General features: G+C 47.5%; 1 protein-coding gene across 1 annotated transcript; it reads left to right on the top strand.

The window, feature by feature from the left end:
* The first annotated feature begins 2713 nt into the window (after positions 1-2713).
* LOC142588769 (serpin B12-like) lies at positions 2714-5458 on the top strand. The gene is made up of 2 exons (XM_075700587.1): positions 2714-2747; positions 5016-5458. The coding sequence occupies exons 1-2, from the start codon at positions 2714-2716 to the stop codon at positions 5456-5458; spliced, it is 477 nt and encodes a 158-aa protein (XP_075556702.1).
* The last annotated feature ends 11984 nt before the right edge of the window (positions 5459-17442 follow it).

The following is a 17442-nucleotide window of genomic DNA, read 5'->3' as shown; positions in this document are numbered from 1 at the left end:
TACTTTAAAGATGTACCGTCTTGGTCAAAAAATTTGATCCCCCTGCGAACGGCCGGGGAGCAGCTGCGCTCCTCTATCACGGCGTTGCCACCGTCGGTGCGCTCCGCTGCTCGCTTGCACCGAGGATAAAGAGGGCGAGGAAAGCATGTGTCTAAAGCATCCTTAGATAACAGCGCTCGCGAAAAACTAGCGCGGCGCGAACGCGATGGTGGCGAAGCGGAAGCCACCCGACGGGCCCGCGTGCCGTTTGCGGCGTATGCTGGACGAGCGGGCGGGGGTCTCTGGCGACCGCTGTCAAACGCGATGCGCTCGAATTTTGCAATTCCGAGTATCGTCATCATCAGTTAATGTTTTCCGGGACCAAATTAAAGGAACAACGCTATAAATAGTCCTGCGCAAGCTCGAACACGCGCACTTTGCGAGGATGGCAGCTAAGGTCTGACTTCTGCAGCTGAATGATATATTAAATAATGTGCCATAACGGCATCTCGAATTCGTAATCGTGAATGTCACAAGCAGCAAACCTATCAAGAAATCAATGGCTTCAGGGTTCCACCTGCATCTCTCGACGAAATCAGAGGGAGTGAATTTTTATATTATAATGCGCTGCATGGACGCCGGGCAGTTTTGCCCAAGCGAACGCATTTACTCGCATCAAGTGCCGTCCCACGGTGGCCGTAAGACGACCTCGCAGCTGGCAGAACGAACCGGACGCACTCCTTTTTCACGAGCGCTGTGATAGTGATCTAAAGAAAGGAAATACGCTTGATTCTGCAACCCGTGAGAGAGCACGGCGAAGCCTCGTATTTCACGAGCGCTGTTATCGAAGGATGCTTGAGAGACATCCTTCCCAACGTCACCTATTCAAATACATTCAAAACGCACCAATGATTTTGTGAGACATTACCTTGACAGATTTGAATGTAATGTGTTATATTTGAAAGGGAAAGTTTTCTGTTGACATTAGGAAGAGGAAGTTTTATTTAGAACCTTGATTTTACAAGAAATAAAGAATTATTGGTAAGTTAAAATAATGGAAGCCTGAAATTTACAAGTGCGTACCTCAGCATCGAAAGTAGACATCGCAAATCCGTTAAATGAATCCGCTAGATCACGTAAAGCGGACAAATTCCGTATATAACGTCACTGCTTACGTCAATTTGTTGACTGTTCAGAAGGGTTTCGCAAAAGTCTTACTAACAAATTTGTTTCCTATTTCAAAGCACTATGTGATACATTAATTTTCTCGGCTTCAGGTGTAGTATTAGGTGTAGTTTACAGATTTGTGTTATCGTTTTTCATTGCAGATTTACAGCGTTCCATACTTGATAGGCTTGTTTCTCAAAATTTTACAGTTGTTCACAATATTTAATAATAATTAGAGAGCCAAGATAAAAAAAACTCGCAGTTTCGCCCAAAACGCGAAGAATGCATTGCGATAGCAAATTAGTACACAACTATACTTGGTAAGGACAGTAGCTTTATCGGCCATACAAACTTGTACACATTCGTTTACTAAATTAACAAGCATGTTATAACCCACGCACAAGCAAACATGAACCCACCACACTCGATGAACGCGGCCGCGCGCTGTCAAAATGGCTGCGTGAGAAAGCGCGGCAAAAGCAGCGAGCGAAGTGCTGCCTATCGCTTCAACACAATCTGAGCAAAAGAACACAGCACGCACGCAGCTATGACCGTCGGCGCCTTTGGCGAACCTAGACTCTGTCCGCGCATAGCGGATTCCTGTCAAGATATGGCACGTGGGGTCGCACCATATGCAGCAGCCGCCGGAGAAGAATGACCCCCCCCCTTCCTGTCACTCCTCTTTCCCCGGAGCCTTCGGGCTACGGAAGACGGCACGCTTCCTTCCTGCTTTCCTCCGTTGCACGCGTGAGATTAAGCCGCGATCGTCATCTAACCGTCGCACGATTTCACTTGCCCATACTGCATACGGTACGCAGCGACGATGTTATCGTCGTTGGACTCCATACAGAACATAACGACGACGGCGGCGGCGAACATTCGCCTGGAGTGGCCATATAATTAAATTTTTTTATTTATTCATTTAGTTTGCTTATACAAGAAACAAAAGGGTCCCGGACAAAATGCGCTTTCTTTCACCTGGCTTGGCGAACTGTACACGGAGAATTGCAAGAATTGCTGTGGCAATGAAATTACGCTTCATAACATAACCTTTATACTTTCAGTGTTGCAAAACTTCCTGTATTCGGTGCAGCGGTAGCCGAGAAAAACGATTTCCCTGTTTCCGTGTATTTAGGGGAGAGCGCCCGAACTAAACTTTGCTTCAAACATCCCTTACAGTGCATACATAGACAAGGGACCAAAAGAACGACGAATACAAGTCTTTCTTTTGGTCCCTTGTCTGTGTATGCGCTGTAAGTGAAGTTTGAAACAATGGAATACCAACTAGCCCGCACCCAAACCTTGCTTCAGTAAACTTTCCTCTACAGGTTATAAGACTACGAATTTGTCCAAGCATTCGGCGTGCACATTTTGTACAGCAGCTATGCCATTCTTGGCACACCGACGGAGCCTGCCAAACAAACAAGTAAATTCTGGACATCGGGCAAAAATCAGCCTCTCATGTCACTAGTGTATTCTTTAGCACAGGAGCCAGTTTAGGGCTAGGTCTGCCGTAAACTTCCGCCATCTGAATCAAACGGAATCTACGTCACGGCTCGACATAGCGATGTCCAACCTGCCTTCTTCAAGCAGGCAGGCTGGTGTGTGTGTGTGTGTGTGCGTGTGTGTGTGCGTGTGCGTGTGCGTGTGCGTGTGCGTGTGCGTGTGCGTGTGTGTGTGTGTGTGTGTGTGTGTGTGTGTGTGTGTGTGTGTGTGTGTGTAACGCTGAAAACCAACTTACCCATGTTGAATGAGCGCTCGAGGTTTCCCTATTCTAGAGGTCTGGCTGCTTGATCAACCTGCAACATAAAAAGTGAAGTGTTGCGTCAGAAGACAAACACCGGAAGTGCAGGAACGTCCGCTTTTCCAGCAGAGTTTATTCGGATCAAAAGGAACACACGGTTGGCGAGTAACGATAGGCACCTAAGAGTTAAAAAGTGTCGCCACTGCGAGAATAACTTTGAACTTCATTTCCCATCCATTGTACATACAGATGACAGGGACAGAGATTCGCTGAAATCGGATTGGCTAGGTCGGCGTTCCCCATGAGTATGATTGGCTATACGAGTCAAAACTGCATAAACGGTCTAGTAATTATTTCTTAAGTATTGGTTAAAAAAGCAGTAGGAGGACATAAATGTTCGTACTAAGTGCACTGACAGAGCTTCGCACCGAGGGGTCTTCACTTGTTTCTCTTATTGCAGGCGTCACGCGCGCTACTTTTGCCCGAGAATGGGAGATATTCGGTCTTGCTGATAAGACAATGCAATGGTTAGTGAGGATATTACAGGGAGCCAGGAAGCTAACTTCGACACACACACACACACACACACATACACACACACACACACGCACACACTCACACAGTAATGCTATATGCTAGATAGACTCTAACACACATTCATTAAAAAACGACAACTCTTTCCTCAGACAAAAATAAAGAAGGCATGCTCGCACACGGAGCACATCGCCACACAATATTCGCGGCTTCAGCTGTAATCCTAGTAAAAGTGCCTTCGTTCTTCGACGAAATAGTACATTTCTGAAAAGTATCTGTTGAAGTTAGCGCACGTTTCCATCTCTTTCATTAGGCCATGTTTTCTTCACCCTATCCTTTGCAGCATCTTTTCCTCTGCCACAGGGACAACACGACGCGGTGGACAAGATGCGACCACTCACGCAGCATCGGTACCCTACCCTAGGTAAAAGATGGCGCCTCACCTGAAACCTCCGGGTTGAGTGACCGATCTGAATGCGTTCAACGGTTCGATTGAGAACGCGTTTTTGGTAGGCTTCGTTTTCTTCGGCCGCCGTATGAGCGCTTGCGTCTACTCCTTTAATTGATAATGATGAAGATGACCTTAAATTCATTGGCACATATGCACTCAGGGGTGTTCGCCAAGAGTCGGATAGATTTTATATATGTGCTAAGGGAATAAACTTAAGGAAGGCGCAGTTCACCTCTTCCCCTATCTTTTGACCGCCTTAGTGATGCAACAAGAAATGCTTGAACAAACTCTTCGAAGGTTTAAGGTTTGAAGGAGAGCTTTTGGGGGTGTCGGGGAGGTATGCATGCATGGTAGAAAACAGTGCTAAAGAAATGGATTAGATGGAAGACAGGACGAGTGCCGGGGGACTGCCAACAATTGCTTTTATTTTGCATGCATATATAGGTTGAAAAGAAAGGGCACATTGGGAAGAAATCAGAGGGGGCAAGTCTTCGAAGGCATAGCCTGTTCTTAAGAGAACCTGTCTTTCTTTCTTCTGGGTCCCTTACCTTGGGATTTAGCCGCATGGTTGTTTTCTCCGCTGTCCAAATAAGCACGATGTCAAACGAATTTATGCCCGGTTAAATTTTGTACGTTTTCCTTTCTTCTTTTGGGAACTTTTCACTTGGTGACTGTTGATTTCAATTGAACACGTAGGGTCGCCTTTCAGCTGCCCTTACCTCAGAGCAGTTCTAGAAATCTATTTTTAAACACAACTCATAATAATCCACCCATTTCACGGCCCCTCTCTCCTAGTGGGTACGAGTCACACAATCGACGGGCAGCAACCAGTGGCAGCAACAGTACATGGCGCATACCGTAACTGCTGTCACCGCGCAAGAGTTCCGTTCCCGGGCACTGGCCATACACAAGCGATACTAAAAAAAAAATTCTCCCTGAACGCCTACGCGTTTCTACATTGCATAAGAAAGAATAACAATATTGTTTTCTCACCCTTAATTATGGGAATGGCACTCTCTAGGACCGGTAATGTCGCTGAAGGCAGCACAAAAGACGAACTATCTGTAGCAATTTATTTGAACAAATGTAGCCACAAAATGCAGTACTTTGACAGATTTGTTGCTGAGTTTTGAACTCCAGACTTAACGATCCGCGTGGTCAACCGGGCCTACAGCGCAGCCTCGCTCAAGGTTCATCGCAACTACCTGCCACTTCGTGAACGTTCCTTCCGGGCCACCGTGAAATCTCTGAACTTCATGAAGAACTCCGAGGCAGGTCGCGAAGAAGCGAATGCATGGGTCTGGCAGCAAACAAAGTTCAAGGTCAAGGACTTGCTCTCTCCCAATACGGTGACTCCTGAAACACTGCTCACTTTGTTGAGCGCCGTGTACTTCCAGGCAAAATGGAACTATCCTTTCGGCAGGCGCGACAATCGGCGCGTGAAGTTCTGCGTCAAAGGTGTCAAAGTCGGGAAAGGGAACATGATTGATCAAATGGGACCGTCTGAGGAACTGGATTCTCAGATTCTAGAGATGCCGTATCACGGGAACACATTTTTTCAGGATTATTCCTCTTCTGTATAACAGGGAAGGACTCTGTTTTGGACGCCAGTGTATCTGAGCGCCATTGAAAGAAAAAGGTTGGATGAAACAATTTGTTTAAACTCGGCGTAAATTATCTCTCTTGTTGTTACAAAGTGCGTGCCCGTATGTCCCTCTCTATATGGCCGCCACTGACGCCTCAGCCATGGCGCCGATCACTAGACGGTAGGGAGGGAAGCTCTCCCATTGTTTCTCAACTCACCTCACGTGTTCGTAACGTGAGTTGCAGGCGCGCGACGAGGTACGGGATAGCCGCAGCAATCAGACAGAGGAGGTCCATCGTGATCGTTAGCAGCGAGGTACCAGAAACCTGACGCTTCTGGCACCTCTGGTAGTCCGAAACTTACCTTCTGGTAAGTTTCGGACTAATACTGTAAGCAACAGGTCCATTAAGGCTGGTGGTGAACTTTTCCTAAAAGTCATAGTTCAGCCCAACGCACGAATTCCTATTTGCGCTTGAGAACTCAGCTTGTGCAGCGCTGAGATGCAAGGAGCACAAACGACGTACACACGGCGCCTGATTTCGTTATTCCTGTTCATTAGCGTACTGGATGTTTGGGATGCACAAACTCAGCTTTCAAGAACAGTGGACCAACTAACACGTGAACGAATCCTTCTGGGAGTGAGTTGCGCCCCAGTATTCAAGTTTCTGTGTGATGTTGGCTACACTCGGGAAATGAGTGCACAGGTACGCCAAGTCACCTTCAGGCGTGTCGTCGCGTAGAGCGGTTCGATTCCTGCTCACACCAATGATCTAGTCTGCTGCAAAGCTGTTAATAACAGCCTTCACACCGGCAAAGTGATTGTGGTAACAATCAATCAGCTGCCTTCAGCAAAGTTCCCCAGTGGGTTATAGCATTATAAACAAAATGCGTCTTGGCCAAAGCGCGGAAAAGAAAAGGTATTTTAGGCCCAAGAATTTTAATATATGCCCCAACATCGAAATAGGCATTTCTGGGCATCAATAAAGGTACCACTAAAACGTTATTAGACCCAAAATCTTGCGCCTACTTGATGACTAGGCGCGATGAGGACGTAAGGAAATAGGGCATGTTGCCTAAAGTACCGGTCTCTTCTGGTGATGAAGCTCCAGGTTCCAGAGCAGTAGCGTTATTTTAGTGGGGCCTCATTCGCCCGTCCTCATTTCAGGCGAAACTCATTCGAATATTACTTACTATAAATTAGTAAGCTTCTTTTACTGCGCAACCTGTCACCAGCTTTCAAATCCTGCCACCTGCGATCAAAGCGTCCTAAGCATCTCGACGCACTCGCTTGCCCGCGAGGAGTTCGTAATTCGAAGGACGACTCAGCCGCGTTCAGCTGGCCATTAATTCTTTCGCATTCACAACTCTTAAGTAGTGCTTAAGTGTCCTCGGATTTTCTAAAGCAAAAGCTTTACTGGCCGCGAACTTGCGATTTAGCAGTGACGGTGCTCCGAGGAGGCACATGATGTCACACCGCGCACCTCATCGTGGACATTTCTCTCTGTCTCGGGCTTCGCATGATCTGCTGCTTTTATAGCAAGTTATTGCGGTTAACCTTAACAAAACTTCACAATTTTGTGTCATTGAACTCAACAAGGCAATCAGTATCGAATGTCGCCAGAATTACCGCGGTGAATGGAGTCGTTTACCTTGACACACCGAGCAACGAGCACCTCGACATATTCGAACACCGTTCTCCGAACGCCGCACGCGCCCCAGGAGCGGGCCTGCGTGGCCTTGCGAGCGCCGAGAATGGCAGGGTAAACGAACGGCAGTGCTCACGAAATGGAAATAGAGAACAATAGCCAAGACTCCACAGCGGTCCAGAGCAACATGGAATTCGATGAGAACAGCGGCAAGACGTTGAGTCAAGCTGGCCCATGGTTCCAAGCAATCAAGGCAAGAAAAAACAAGAAGGCGCCGAACGAGGACCGCATACAAGAGGGAAAAAAGCAAGAAAACCCCCAGAACCAGCAAGGGGCAACGCGAGAGTGGAAGCAAGCATGTAAGTCAACAGCAACAACCAACAGCAGCAAGATCAGGGAAGCCGAACCAACGGCAAGCCACCGCCGCGACGCGTCACGCCGCCGCTGCCAGAGAATGATTACAAGGTGGTATACCGACCAAGAACCGGCATGAAACTGTCCAGCTGGCCGGACGAGAAGATCACCGAAGGACTTGCAAGGGCAAGTGATTCCCCTTTCAAAGAATTTTGCATGAACGTAATCATCCAAACGCAATGGAAGCAAAACCTGATAATTGCCAGCACCGCAGACGAAGACTACGCACTGAAGCTCGGTTCCGTCAACGGCATCCACATACGAGGCAGCCACATACGATATGACGCCGTACAGCAAACCGCTCCCAGGAACAGAACGTGGAGTCGTGCACGGTATCACTGCGTCTACGATGGAGAAACGACTTGCGGAACTACTGGCAGCCAACAACTGTGGCATCCTGCATGCGAGGATGCTCGGCAAATCCACCTCAGCAGTTATCACCTTCAAAGGTCCACACATCCCTTTCTATGTGAAGGCGGCCGGCTCGTACACACGTTGCCGTCCATACCGCAGATCGGTACAGTATTGCAAGGCCTGCAGAGAAATCGGCCACCGGCAGGACGTATGCCCCAACCCAGACAAACATATCTGCAACCGGTGCGGGGTGCAGAACCCACAAGCAGACCATGACTGCCAGTTGCAGTGCAAACTATGTGGACTGCCTCACGAGACGGCAAGCAAGGAGTGCGAGAAAAGGCTCAAGCGAAAACCCCCACCCCTTTACGTGAGGGAGAGAAGTAAATCAAGAGGCCGGCAACCATCTATAATAAGGGAGACAAGTTCAAGCTCCTCCGAATATGGAACAAGTAAGCCACAGCAAGAACAGCTGTGGCTTACTTGTTCAGATCAGATGGGCGGAAGTGATAGCCAGTTTCAAGTCGACAACCGACCCATTTCCCTCACTGCCGACACAAGAGCGAAATTCGAGATACCAGGAAACCATCTCCTCCCTCAGAAGGCAAAACGCCGACCTGATGAAGCGGAATGAACTGCTCATGAAGCGTTTAGAAGAGCAAGAAGGACATCAGGAGGAACGGGACAGAAGAGCCCAGGCCAGGGAACAAGCCCTGGAGAGGAAGCTCCAACATCTCATTGAGCAATTCCAAAAAAAGCAGAAACCGACCACAACACCAACGTCCCCAAGGGAACATACTCCCCCAATAGAGGACCTGGAATCGGGAATAGAGTACAAGATGAACAAGTCCCGAACCGAAGACAATGCCGAACTGAGAAATGAGTTCCGAGCCGAACTGGCTGAGGCCGTCGACACCATAAGCAAATCTGTGGCAGCCACCGTCCAAGCAGCCGTACAAACGCTCCGCCAGGAGCGTTTGTACGGCTGAAACTTTGTACGGCTTGCCTTTGTACGGCTGAGCTTTGTACGGCTGTAGGGCCCTGAAATAAATGTAAACATTTATTTCAGGGCCCTCCATGATCACTACTGCATTTCTAGTCTTCCTGTGCTCTTCGTATAAATCCCTGTTCAGCCAAGCTTTATATTCCATGACGGTTTTCTACAGGGTTTGTAGCAATATTGGAACAAAAAATTCACGGGTTTTCAAGGAGTTTCGAGGCCCCGACATAGTAACTTCAAGGACCTTATGTGATGTGAGTAGCTTGTAATAACTTGTAATAACTTGTTCAACAACGACATCGTTAATTTTATTGTAAACAATAACAAACAAATAGCATTTCACTGATTTCAAACATTTGAAACACTGTTAATTCGCCTTTCACCGCTCATCACTAAACGCACAAAGTCCCTGAACGCACACACAAGGAGGCATGTTTTTCTGCAATAGCACAATTACCTGCTTGCACCTGCAACATTTGCACTTTTTAATACTGTTTGATTTGACAGCGTATGTGATGTCATTTGTTGTCTCAGCTTTTCACCGTCAAATAAGTTATGGCCATTTCTAGTTTCTTCTCGTAGTGTCTGTACCTCTCGATTTACTCTTCAACACGGCTTCTCTACGAATGCCTCCACTGTTGAGCTTCCTGCTTCTTCTGCTTCTCCAAGTACACTTGGTACCATTTCCATGAGCCTAAAACTTGTATCCCCAGCTCCTTTGTAATTTTAACTTTAAGGACGTCACTTTCTTCTATTAGCTCCACAGACAATTATTTGTGACATGCTAGAGAGTGTCACAGAAGAAAAGGAACGCTTGGTAATGTCTGCTAAGTCTAGCCAAGTGTACAAATTTAGGGAGTTTCCAGTACTTCTAAAAATTGATGGGTTTTCAATGTCTTGAATATGGCATTTTAGAAATAAAGGGTCTTCAGGAATCGCTAGAAACCTTGGATTCTAGTGCCTAAATAATTTCACCCAGCTTACTTTGGCAAGGATTTAGGAAATTCATGCTTTTTAACTTATGCTGCACTATCGCTGTACATTGAAGCCATGAGAGCGTAACCATCTTTGAGTAAAGAAAAATACTGAAAGCCTTTATTACGAAATTTTTTTTTCTGTGGAGCTTCTTATTGCCCAGTTAAGTTTACAAATGTGCCTGGTTTTAATGGGCGTTTCTTCGAGATTTTCTGTGAGAAGCAGATGACTAAGCGCGCACAATTCCAGGCAATGCACTGTGCCACTGACACTGAGAGGAAACGGGGAAAAGAACGTTAACCCCCCATGCCCTTTCGTGCATCTGTGGTGTGCATGTATCCTGGAAGAAGAAACAGCGCAAACACACGGACGACGAAAAAGCATCAACCACACCAGCGTTTCGTGGTGTGGTCCACGTTTTTTCGTCGACCTTGTGTCGCGCTGTTTCTTCTTCTAAAATGCTCAACCACCTAGCCGGCAAGTCCACCCTGCGCATATATATTGAACACACGCATCAGTCTAGATGGTCTTTGACGCTTTTAGAACGAGCACTGCCACAGGACACGAGCACTGCACGCGCAGCAAGTGGATATATTAGTAATTTAAACATGCGTGCCGATGCATTATACGCAGTCTCCAAATGCTGGAATGGATGCGCTCCAAAACACTAACGATCTGCTGCTAATGCAGGACAACAGATTACAGCGATGTGAACCAAACTCTAAACTTATGCACTAGAAAAGAACGCATACACGGTAGTACGAAGCACGTCGAAATGCCTGCTACTGGTGTCGCAGTAGACCATATACGAAAGTAAACGGTGCAAAAAAATAAACAAAAGTGCTCACCAGTATACGCGCGAATTAAATATACATACGTGGATGGTTGGCGCGGTACTTTGTATCCGCGTATTTTCGGAGAACATACAATGCATGGACTGGAGAAGCACTAGATCGTGAGCTGCACAGCACATTTGTTATTTTCTTGCGGTGACGACAAGCCGTGAAGACTAGTTCTCACGTTGTCGTCTACCTTGTCTTCCTTCGTTAGTCGCAACAAGGAATCCAAATGATGCAAACGCAAACATATTCCGATACTCATCAGCACAGCGCACTGCACAGAAACGCCACCCACCGCCGCCGATTGCTCAAACTCATTTGGTAGATATGTACCCGTAAAAGAACACCTGCAAGCGTGGTGACGCTGTGGTGTAATCGTTACGATGTGTGCTTTGAATTGTACAAATGCGAGTGTACGCGCGTTGGAATCCACGTGATGTGTAGAGTATTGTTAATTATTGATACGTGTATAAATTCCCTTTATGATTGTGTTCTAATTAGGTTATGTGACTCCTGATTGCGGAAGTTGCCAAGATAATTGCGGATGAAGTGTTCATTCTCTTTTTTTTCCGCAGTGGCGTTCGGGACGCATACGCCTAGGCCGCCTTCAGAGCAGTCACGCCTCATGGTGGGCCGCAAATAACAAGAAAGGATTTCACTTAAAATCCTGCATAACTTTGCTCACGCCTATTCGGAAGGCCGCTTTGAATTGGGCCACCTGAAACTTCAGCCAATTGAATATGGGTCGCTTCTCTGGGGAGCCGCTTGTGGAGCCGCCTAGCGAACGGTATATCAGCGGCCGTAATTTGATCTCATTTCCTGCCTGCATACGTGGATTCCAGCCAGGACTTGGCTAAGAGTGTAACACAAGATGCGCCAACGTCCATCTCGCGGGAGCTGTTGAATCCACAGATACTGCGACTTCAAGAAGCTATGCAGAAAGACCTCAAAATCAGATCATATTGAAAATCAAACCACCTGTTTTAAATAATCCAAGGTGCTCTGGTATCACACATCTTTATTGTACGTTCATCCGAATGAAAGACCGAGAAAATTCCAACGAAAGTTTATCTCAAAAAAGCAGACTTTTCGGAATCCAATTCAAGGGTTAGACGCTGTGTGGCGTAGTAGTGCGTATGTGCGTTTTTGGGTGGTCCGACAGGTTGGCGAAGATCTTGCGCACTGCCTAGATGGACACGGCGCGCTCCGCAAGCGTCCCCGTGGGCCTGTCGCCGTCGGGCCACCGGAAACGCATATAATCACGGTCACGACTCCCGGCATTTAATCCCTGAAAAAGAAGCCGGTTGGGCCCTGGAACGCAAGGTGATTGTTAGCGAGCAGGCAGATCTCTGCCGAATCTCTATCTTTGAATGTATACGTACACCCGTGAGCAAAAGTATACGGACCACAGGGTCACCGAAAAAACTGAATTTCTTCGTAATAAACACTCACACACGGAAGCTGACGATTGCACTAGAAAATTCATAAAGCCAAGTTCGGATTGCAGTCTTTCATTTCAAGTTGCATTCAGAGACAGAGGAGAAAATTAGTTGTATTGCGCAATTCCTGGTCCGTATACTTTCGCTCAGTGGTGTACATCCGACAACATGCTGTTTTCCTTATTTCACTAGTGTCATCGAATGAAAAGCCAGAATAAAGTGTAAAAAAACAGAGAGAAGGTGTGTTATAGGGAAAATTGGCAGCATAAGCGCGAGGTAGAAACACGAAAGCCAAGCTCCAGTCCCGCAGTGCTTCGCACAGCTTAAGTATTCGCAGAAAGCTCACCGCCTTCTGTGCAGAGTCCCTTTGGTGGAGTTTATTTTACCTATACGAAACGGTTTTAGCTTGTGGAGCAATGCGCTCCTCAAGGGAGACCAGCACTGCAAAATGTAAATAGCGTTTCGTCCTTTGGCTCACTGTAATACCCACGAGTTACCAAGAGTTTGTCCGACTTGATGAGCCATTGCTCGAGGTCATGAAATTCTGTATTTCAGCTTAATTTGCGATCTGCAGAAGGAAAGCGCGACAATATCGCACACTTACTAAATGAAATCGTCGTTAAATTCAACATTGTTATGATAACAGAGACACGGCATACTGAAAAATGCGATGCACTGCATCTCTAAGGCTACAGAAACTTTCTTATGAGCTGCACAAGTCTCTGTGGAGCTGGTGTAGTTCTCTACACTGAAATGTGTGCAATCTCTAATATTCTCTGAAAATTCTCTGGAATTGTTTACTGCGAATTATTTAGCGCGAAAATTGCTTCGAGCCAGCTGTTGCTGTGTATTGCTCTTCTGAAGGTAATATATTATTTTCATGAACATTTTGAAGCACTTCTGAAATACGTTCGCACAGATAACAACGCGCCAATTGTGGGGATGGTTTCAACATCAATCTCTATGACGACACACTCATTTTAGGTTACTATGAGGCTACATTCATCAGGTGTAAATATAATCCCAACACTACTCTTTCGACGCCGTCACTTGATCCGCTCTATAGTCGGGAACAAATTTAGAAAAAAGCGGCGTTTGCTCCTCAAAGACGGATGCACACAAACCTCCACCAATGGGTGCGCACGTTAGGATCACGTCCCGAGCAGGACGACCGGTGACCCCGCCGACACAGAAGATGGCCGCCCACGCTCCGAGCTGGGCTGCGTCGCGTCCTCTGTGCGTCTGCCCCTCGTCAGAGTGACTTCCCAAACTGTTTGTTGTGGTCTATGATGCCGGAAATATTACTGTGAGCTTACGATCCACCATTTGTGCCGCGCCGTTTGTTCTGAGCCGCGACCCGGCGAAGAAAGACTGCAGAGAGCATCGGTGACACTGCGCTGCGATTCGCCTGCAGCATCTCGTGGCGACACACCGCTGCAAACAAACATCCCACGTGTTTGCTTCAGGGTGTTCTGTTTCGATCCAAAGTGAAAGTTACGACGAGGAAAGTTTGCCAAACTCTGGTACCTACTCTGAGTGGAGGCTGTGTTCGTGTACTGTGTCGCTGTGTTTTTCGTCGCACATGGTGAAGCGATGGAGAAAGACCATTCTCAGGAGAAGAGTGAAAAGCGTACGGGAATGAAACAAACCTACCAGTGCTCCCTTTGCCGATGTCATTGAATGAGTAATGGTCAGATGTTCGGTCACAGTGTTTGTTTTCTTAATGTCAGCCTCAGTACCAAGTCGTCTAAAACTGTGACCGTCAGACTGTTGCCTTTAGAAGGGAACTTGGCGTAAATTGGCGTCGTCATGGGGATTAGAACCCTTTGTTCGCTGCACACACCAGCTGTAAAATGCCTGCTGTAATATATTCCGGTAATAAGACGTGCTGCCAGCGTTCGATACAATTTTCTACAGCACAGCTGTTCGCTGCTTTTCGATTCTAGCGATATGTTGCTACTAAAAATTCTTAAGGCCTCCCCCGCTTCTTTATATCTCAGATTTTAATAGTTCTCACACTGGCGTTTGTGTGCATGTCATTGAATATATGCCTGCTTTCGTGCGTGTTTGTGTTTACTGTTATTCCTCTCCTTTTATTTTATATTATCGTTTTTGTTAGTCTTCTTTCAGCTGCGCTCTTTTTCACAATTTCATCAACTCGTTCCACTCAAAGCACAAAGTCCTGTGAACAGCAGGGCTGGCCTTTTCAATGTCATCAAAGCATTTCTCTCCCGTCTATCTTGTCTTCTCAGTGTGCTTTCTTGCTGTATTTTTTCCTTGCTTCTTATGTTGTTGTTTTGTGCCTTGGCATGCAATCTGCTCACAGTGGCTGTTAATTTCGGGTTGACTACTACTATTTCACCAACAATCGCTTCGACATGACTGCGCTTTGAAGTGGAGACTGCTAACGGTGCCTTTCAAGAGTGCCCCCGACTACTGCTATTTCACCAAGGCACCCGTCAAGCTCGCTGGGGCCTCCCCAGTGGAGTATTCGGGGCGTTCTCACATTGGCCTTATTCATTTCAAGCGGCTGTAAAGAACAATAGAGGCGCCACAACTACCTGCAAACGGCCAATAGGGGCATGCCACTGTGCTTGCGTTGCTATCGTTTAGTCCAGTCGCTTAATTAAATTAACAATGAGCGTGCTGTGGAAAAAACTGCTCCGACGGCGTGTTTTCGTTATCGCTTGGCTGCATTTATTGGTGTTTAGGGGCATGCAAACCTTGACGATGGCTCCAACACGACTGCTTAAATTGTTTTCGTTTCGACGTGGCGTTTTCGTTTGACAAGCAGGCTGTCAACATCGGTGGTCAATTTCGCCTCGGCTGCTGTTACTTCACCATAGGGCCCATCATCTCGACGATGGCTGCCCGAAAAAGCATTTTGAGGCTCGCTAAGCTAATTATGTCTTATAATTGTTCTCTTATTCGCATTACATGCCTGAGCCAGATGGCCAACATAAGCAATGCAACCGCATGAATGTACTTTGGCGTGCACGCTGCTAAAAGTGGCTGTCAATTGCGCGCATACTGCTATTTCGTCATACAGCCTATCAACGGGGACAGTGGCTACCCGAATGAGCATTTTGGCCCCACATAGTTATTCAGGGTTAATAATTGTGTTTGCATTCGAATTTACCAGCATTTAAGCACGTTGCAGCACCAGTACCTAAATTGAGCATAAGGAGTGTAAGACGTTGCTTTTTCTAACTTGAGCTTTCATTAAAATATATGCCATCAAATGAACTGCTTAAATATTCAAGAGCTCACGGGACGAGTGGTTCCATGCCCCGAATCCACCGTCAAACTTTTGGTAGCCCTAATACGCGCTGTTGTTTTGTTACCAAGAAACCGCTATGTTTCGTCGTGTGTCTTAATACCGGACAGCTCGCAGTCGGAACCGCTTTCTTCAGCGTCATTTTCACCCATTTTGATGGCGGTGTGTTGCACGTGGTCACGCCCAGTGTGTCGCGCCTCAACTTTGCTTACAGGTCCATCACGTGGTGAATGTTCTTCCTCCAGCCTTGTGACGTTATGTGCTTGACTTTTTCCCCTCAGTATGTCGTCGACCGCGGACAACTTGAAGTCTCTGTTCTCCGCAACGATGCCATCCTTTACCTCTGCTCACACGAGCTCCATGGGATTAAATTCGTAGGGGTAAAGCGGGAGCCTGAGTACAATGCAACCGGCCCTTTCAGCTGCATTGTCTACGATGTAGCTCAGAAAGCGTGGCTTTACGAATGCTACCAACTCAAGCAGCTGCTTTTTCACCATCCTTTCGCTGTGGGTGATGTTTTAGAGCGCAGCTCTTTGGCGTCCGTTCCTGGGTTTCGCGTCGGCGTCGTCGTCGGCCTCGTAACCAGCTCCGCCCCCTTTCATCCCCCCAGCGCTAGCAGCGACCGACTGATACCGCTGGATGCCGCTGACGCCGCTAGAGAGTCAAGATAACGTGACTGCATAGAACACCGTCGCCGCCATGCAGAAAGAGGAGGAAAGGGTCCCCCCCTCCTGTTCTTGTGTGGCGGATAGGGTGCTCTTCAGTTGCCGACGCGCCGGTTATTCGTTGTCCCTGAAACCAACTCCGCAGCTGGGGTTGACTCACTATCGGCGTCAGCGGCATCAGTCAGTCGCTGCTATCTCTTCCCTCCTCCCTTTTTCGTGTTGTCCGCTTGCTGCGCGCGCTTCTGCCCCCATCGTTTGCCGCTGGGTGTACACGCCGCCCCCCTCCCCCCTCTTCCTGCGAGTCTCCGGTTGTCAAAGCGCCGGCTCGAACTTAATTCCTTTCTCCGCTCCTCCTCCAATGCAACCCCTGTGCGGTGGCAATCAGACAGCCAGATCGGTGGCGGCGGATCTGTATATGTGCACCGCCCGAGCCGAAATTGCCGCTGCCGTTCGCCCTGTGCGGTGGCAATCAGAGAGCCAGATCGGTGGCGGCTTGACATAAAGACAAACAGCAATTTCCTAATACTTATGCGGGAGAACATCCCGTTCCTCTCGCTCGTAACGCGTCCCACGGCTGTGACAACCTCGCGAGGCACTTGTATAGATCTCGTCTTTGAGAATCAAGCATTGGTGTACCAAGTCGAACATATATCAGTCTATTTCTCCGACCACAAAGCTTCCTTCATGACTGTCAAGAACTGTTAGTGGAGTCTTTGTTAAAGGAATACGTGTGAAAAATAAAAAAAAAATTCTGTGATAGCGCATACATGTGTTGCTGGATTTCTTTGCCTCAATCTATCGAAAAGGTGAAACAGCTTATTTGCTGCGCTCAAATTTCGCATTAGGAAGTAACGTAATCGTCGGCAATTTTTTTTAGTTTTGAGCCACTCCTGAATTTTTTTCCTTCTTCCAAGCTCTCGTTGGTAATTCCTCTTCTCGCCGGGAATGGTAAGGTGCATTGTTCAAACAATGACGCTAATAGCAGGCAGCTTCTTCAAAACATCATTAAACCATCACTCGAAGCGACTGCCGTCCATTTCTTGGTGGTAGTCGCCTCTTTTTTGGCCTCGGAATGCATCCAAGCAGTGGTCGACAAAGCCGTCCTCGCGGCCGAGGTGCGTCATGATCAGGCGCTGGCCTTTCCCAAAACGTTGTTTCATACCCGTTGACATGCCGTTTACACGAGTGTACAGGCGTCTGCTCTTCCGCATCACGGCGTCTGTCCACAAGATCGACCAAATGTGTCCCGCCGTCACCCCTGTCTCTTCCAGGAAGATCTTTCGGTCTTCCGCCCGATAGCGCTCAACATCACGAAGACAACAATGCCGTCATTCGGCCATGTCATCCCAGTCGATAAGCAGCGAGTTGCGGCT

Source organism: Dermacentor variabilis, chromosome 7 (genome assembly GCF_050947875.1).
Source record: "Dermacentor variabilis isolate Ectoservices chromosome 7, ASM5094787v1, whole genome shotgun sequence".
NCBI lineage: Eukaryota > Metazoa > Arthropoda > Arachnida > Ixodida > Ixodidae > Dermacentor > Dermacentor variabilis.
This window is presented reverse-complemented; position numbering and strand designations above follow the sequence as displayed.

Coding starts and splice junctions, on each gene's coding strand:
- LOC142588769 (XM_075700587.1), top strand. CDS start 2,714: ATGTCCAACCTGCCTTCTTCAAGCAGGCAGGCTG. Junction 2,748..5,015: donor TTCTTCAAGCAGGCAGGCTG/GTGTGTGTGTGT, acceptor TTTGAACTCCAG/ACTTAACGATCCGCGTGGTC.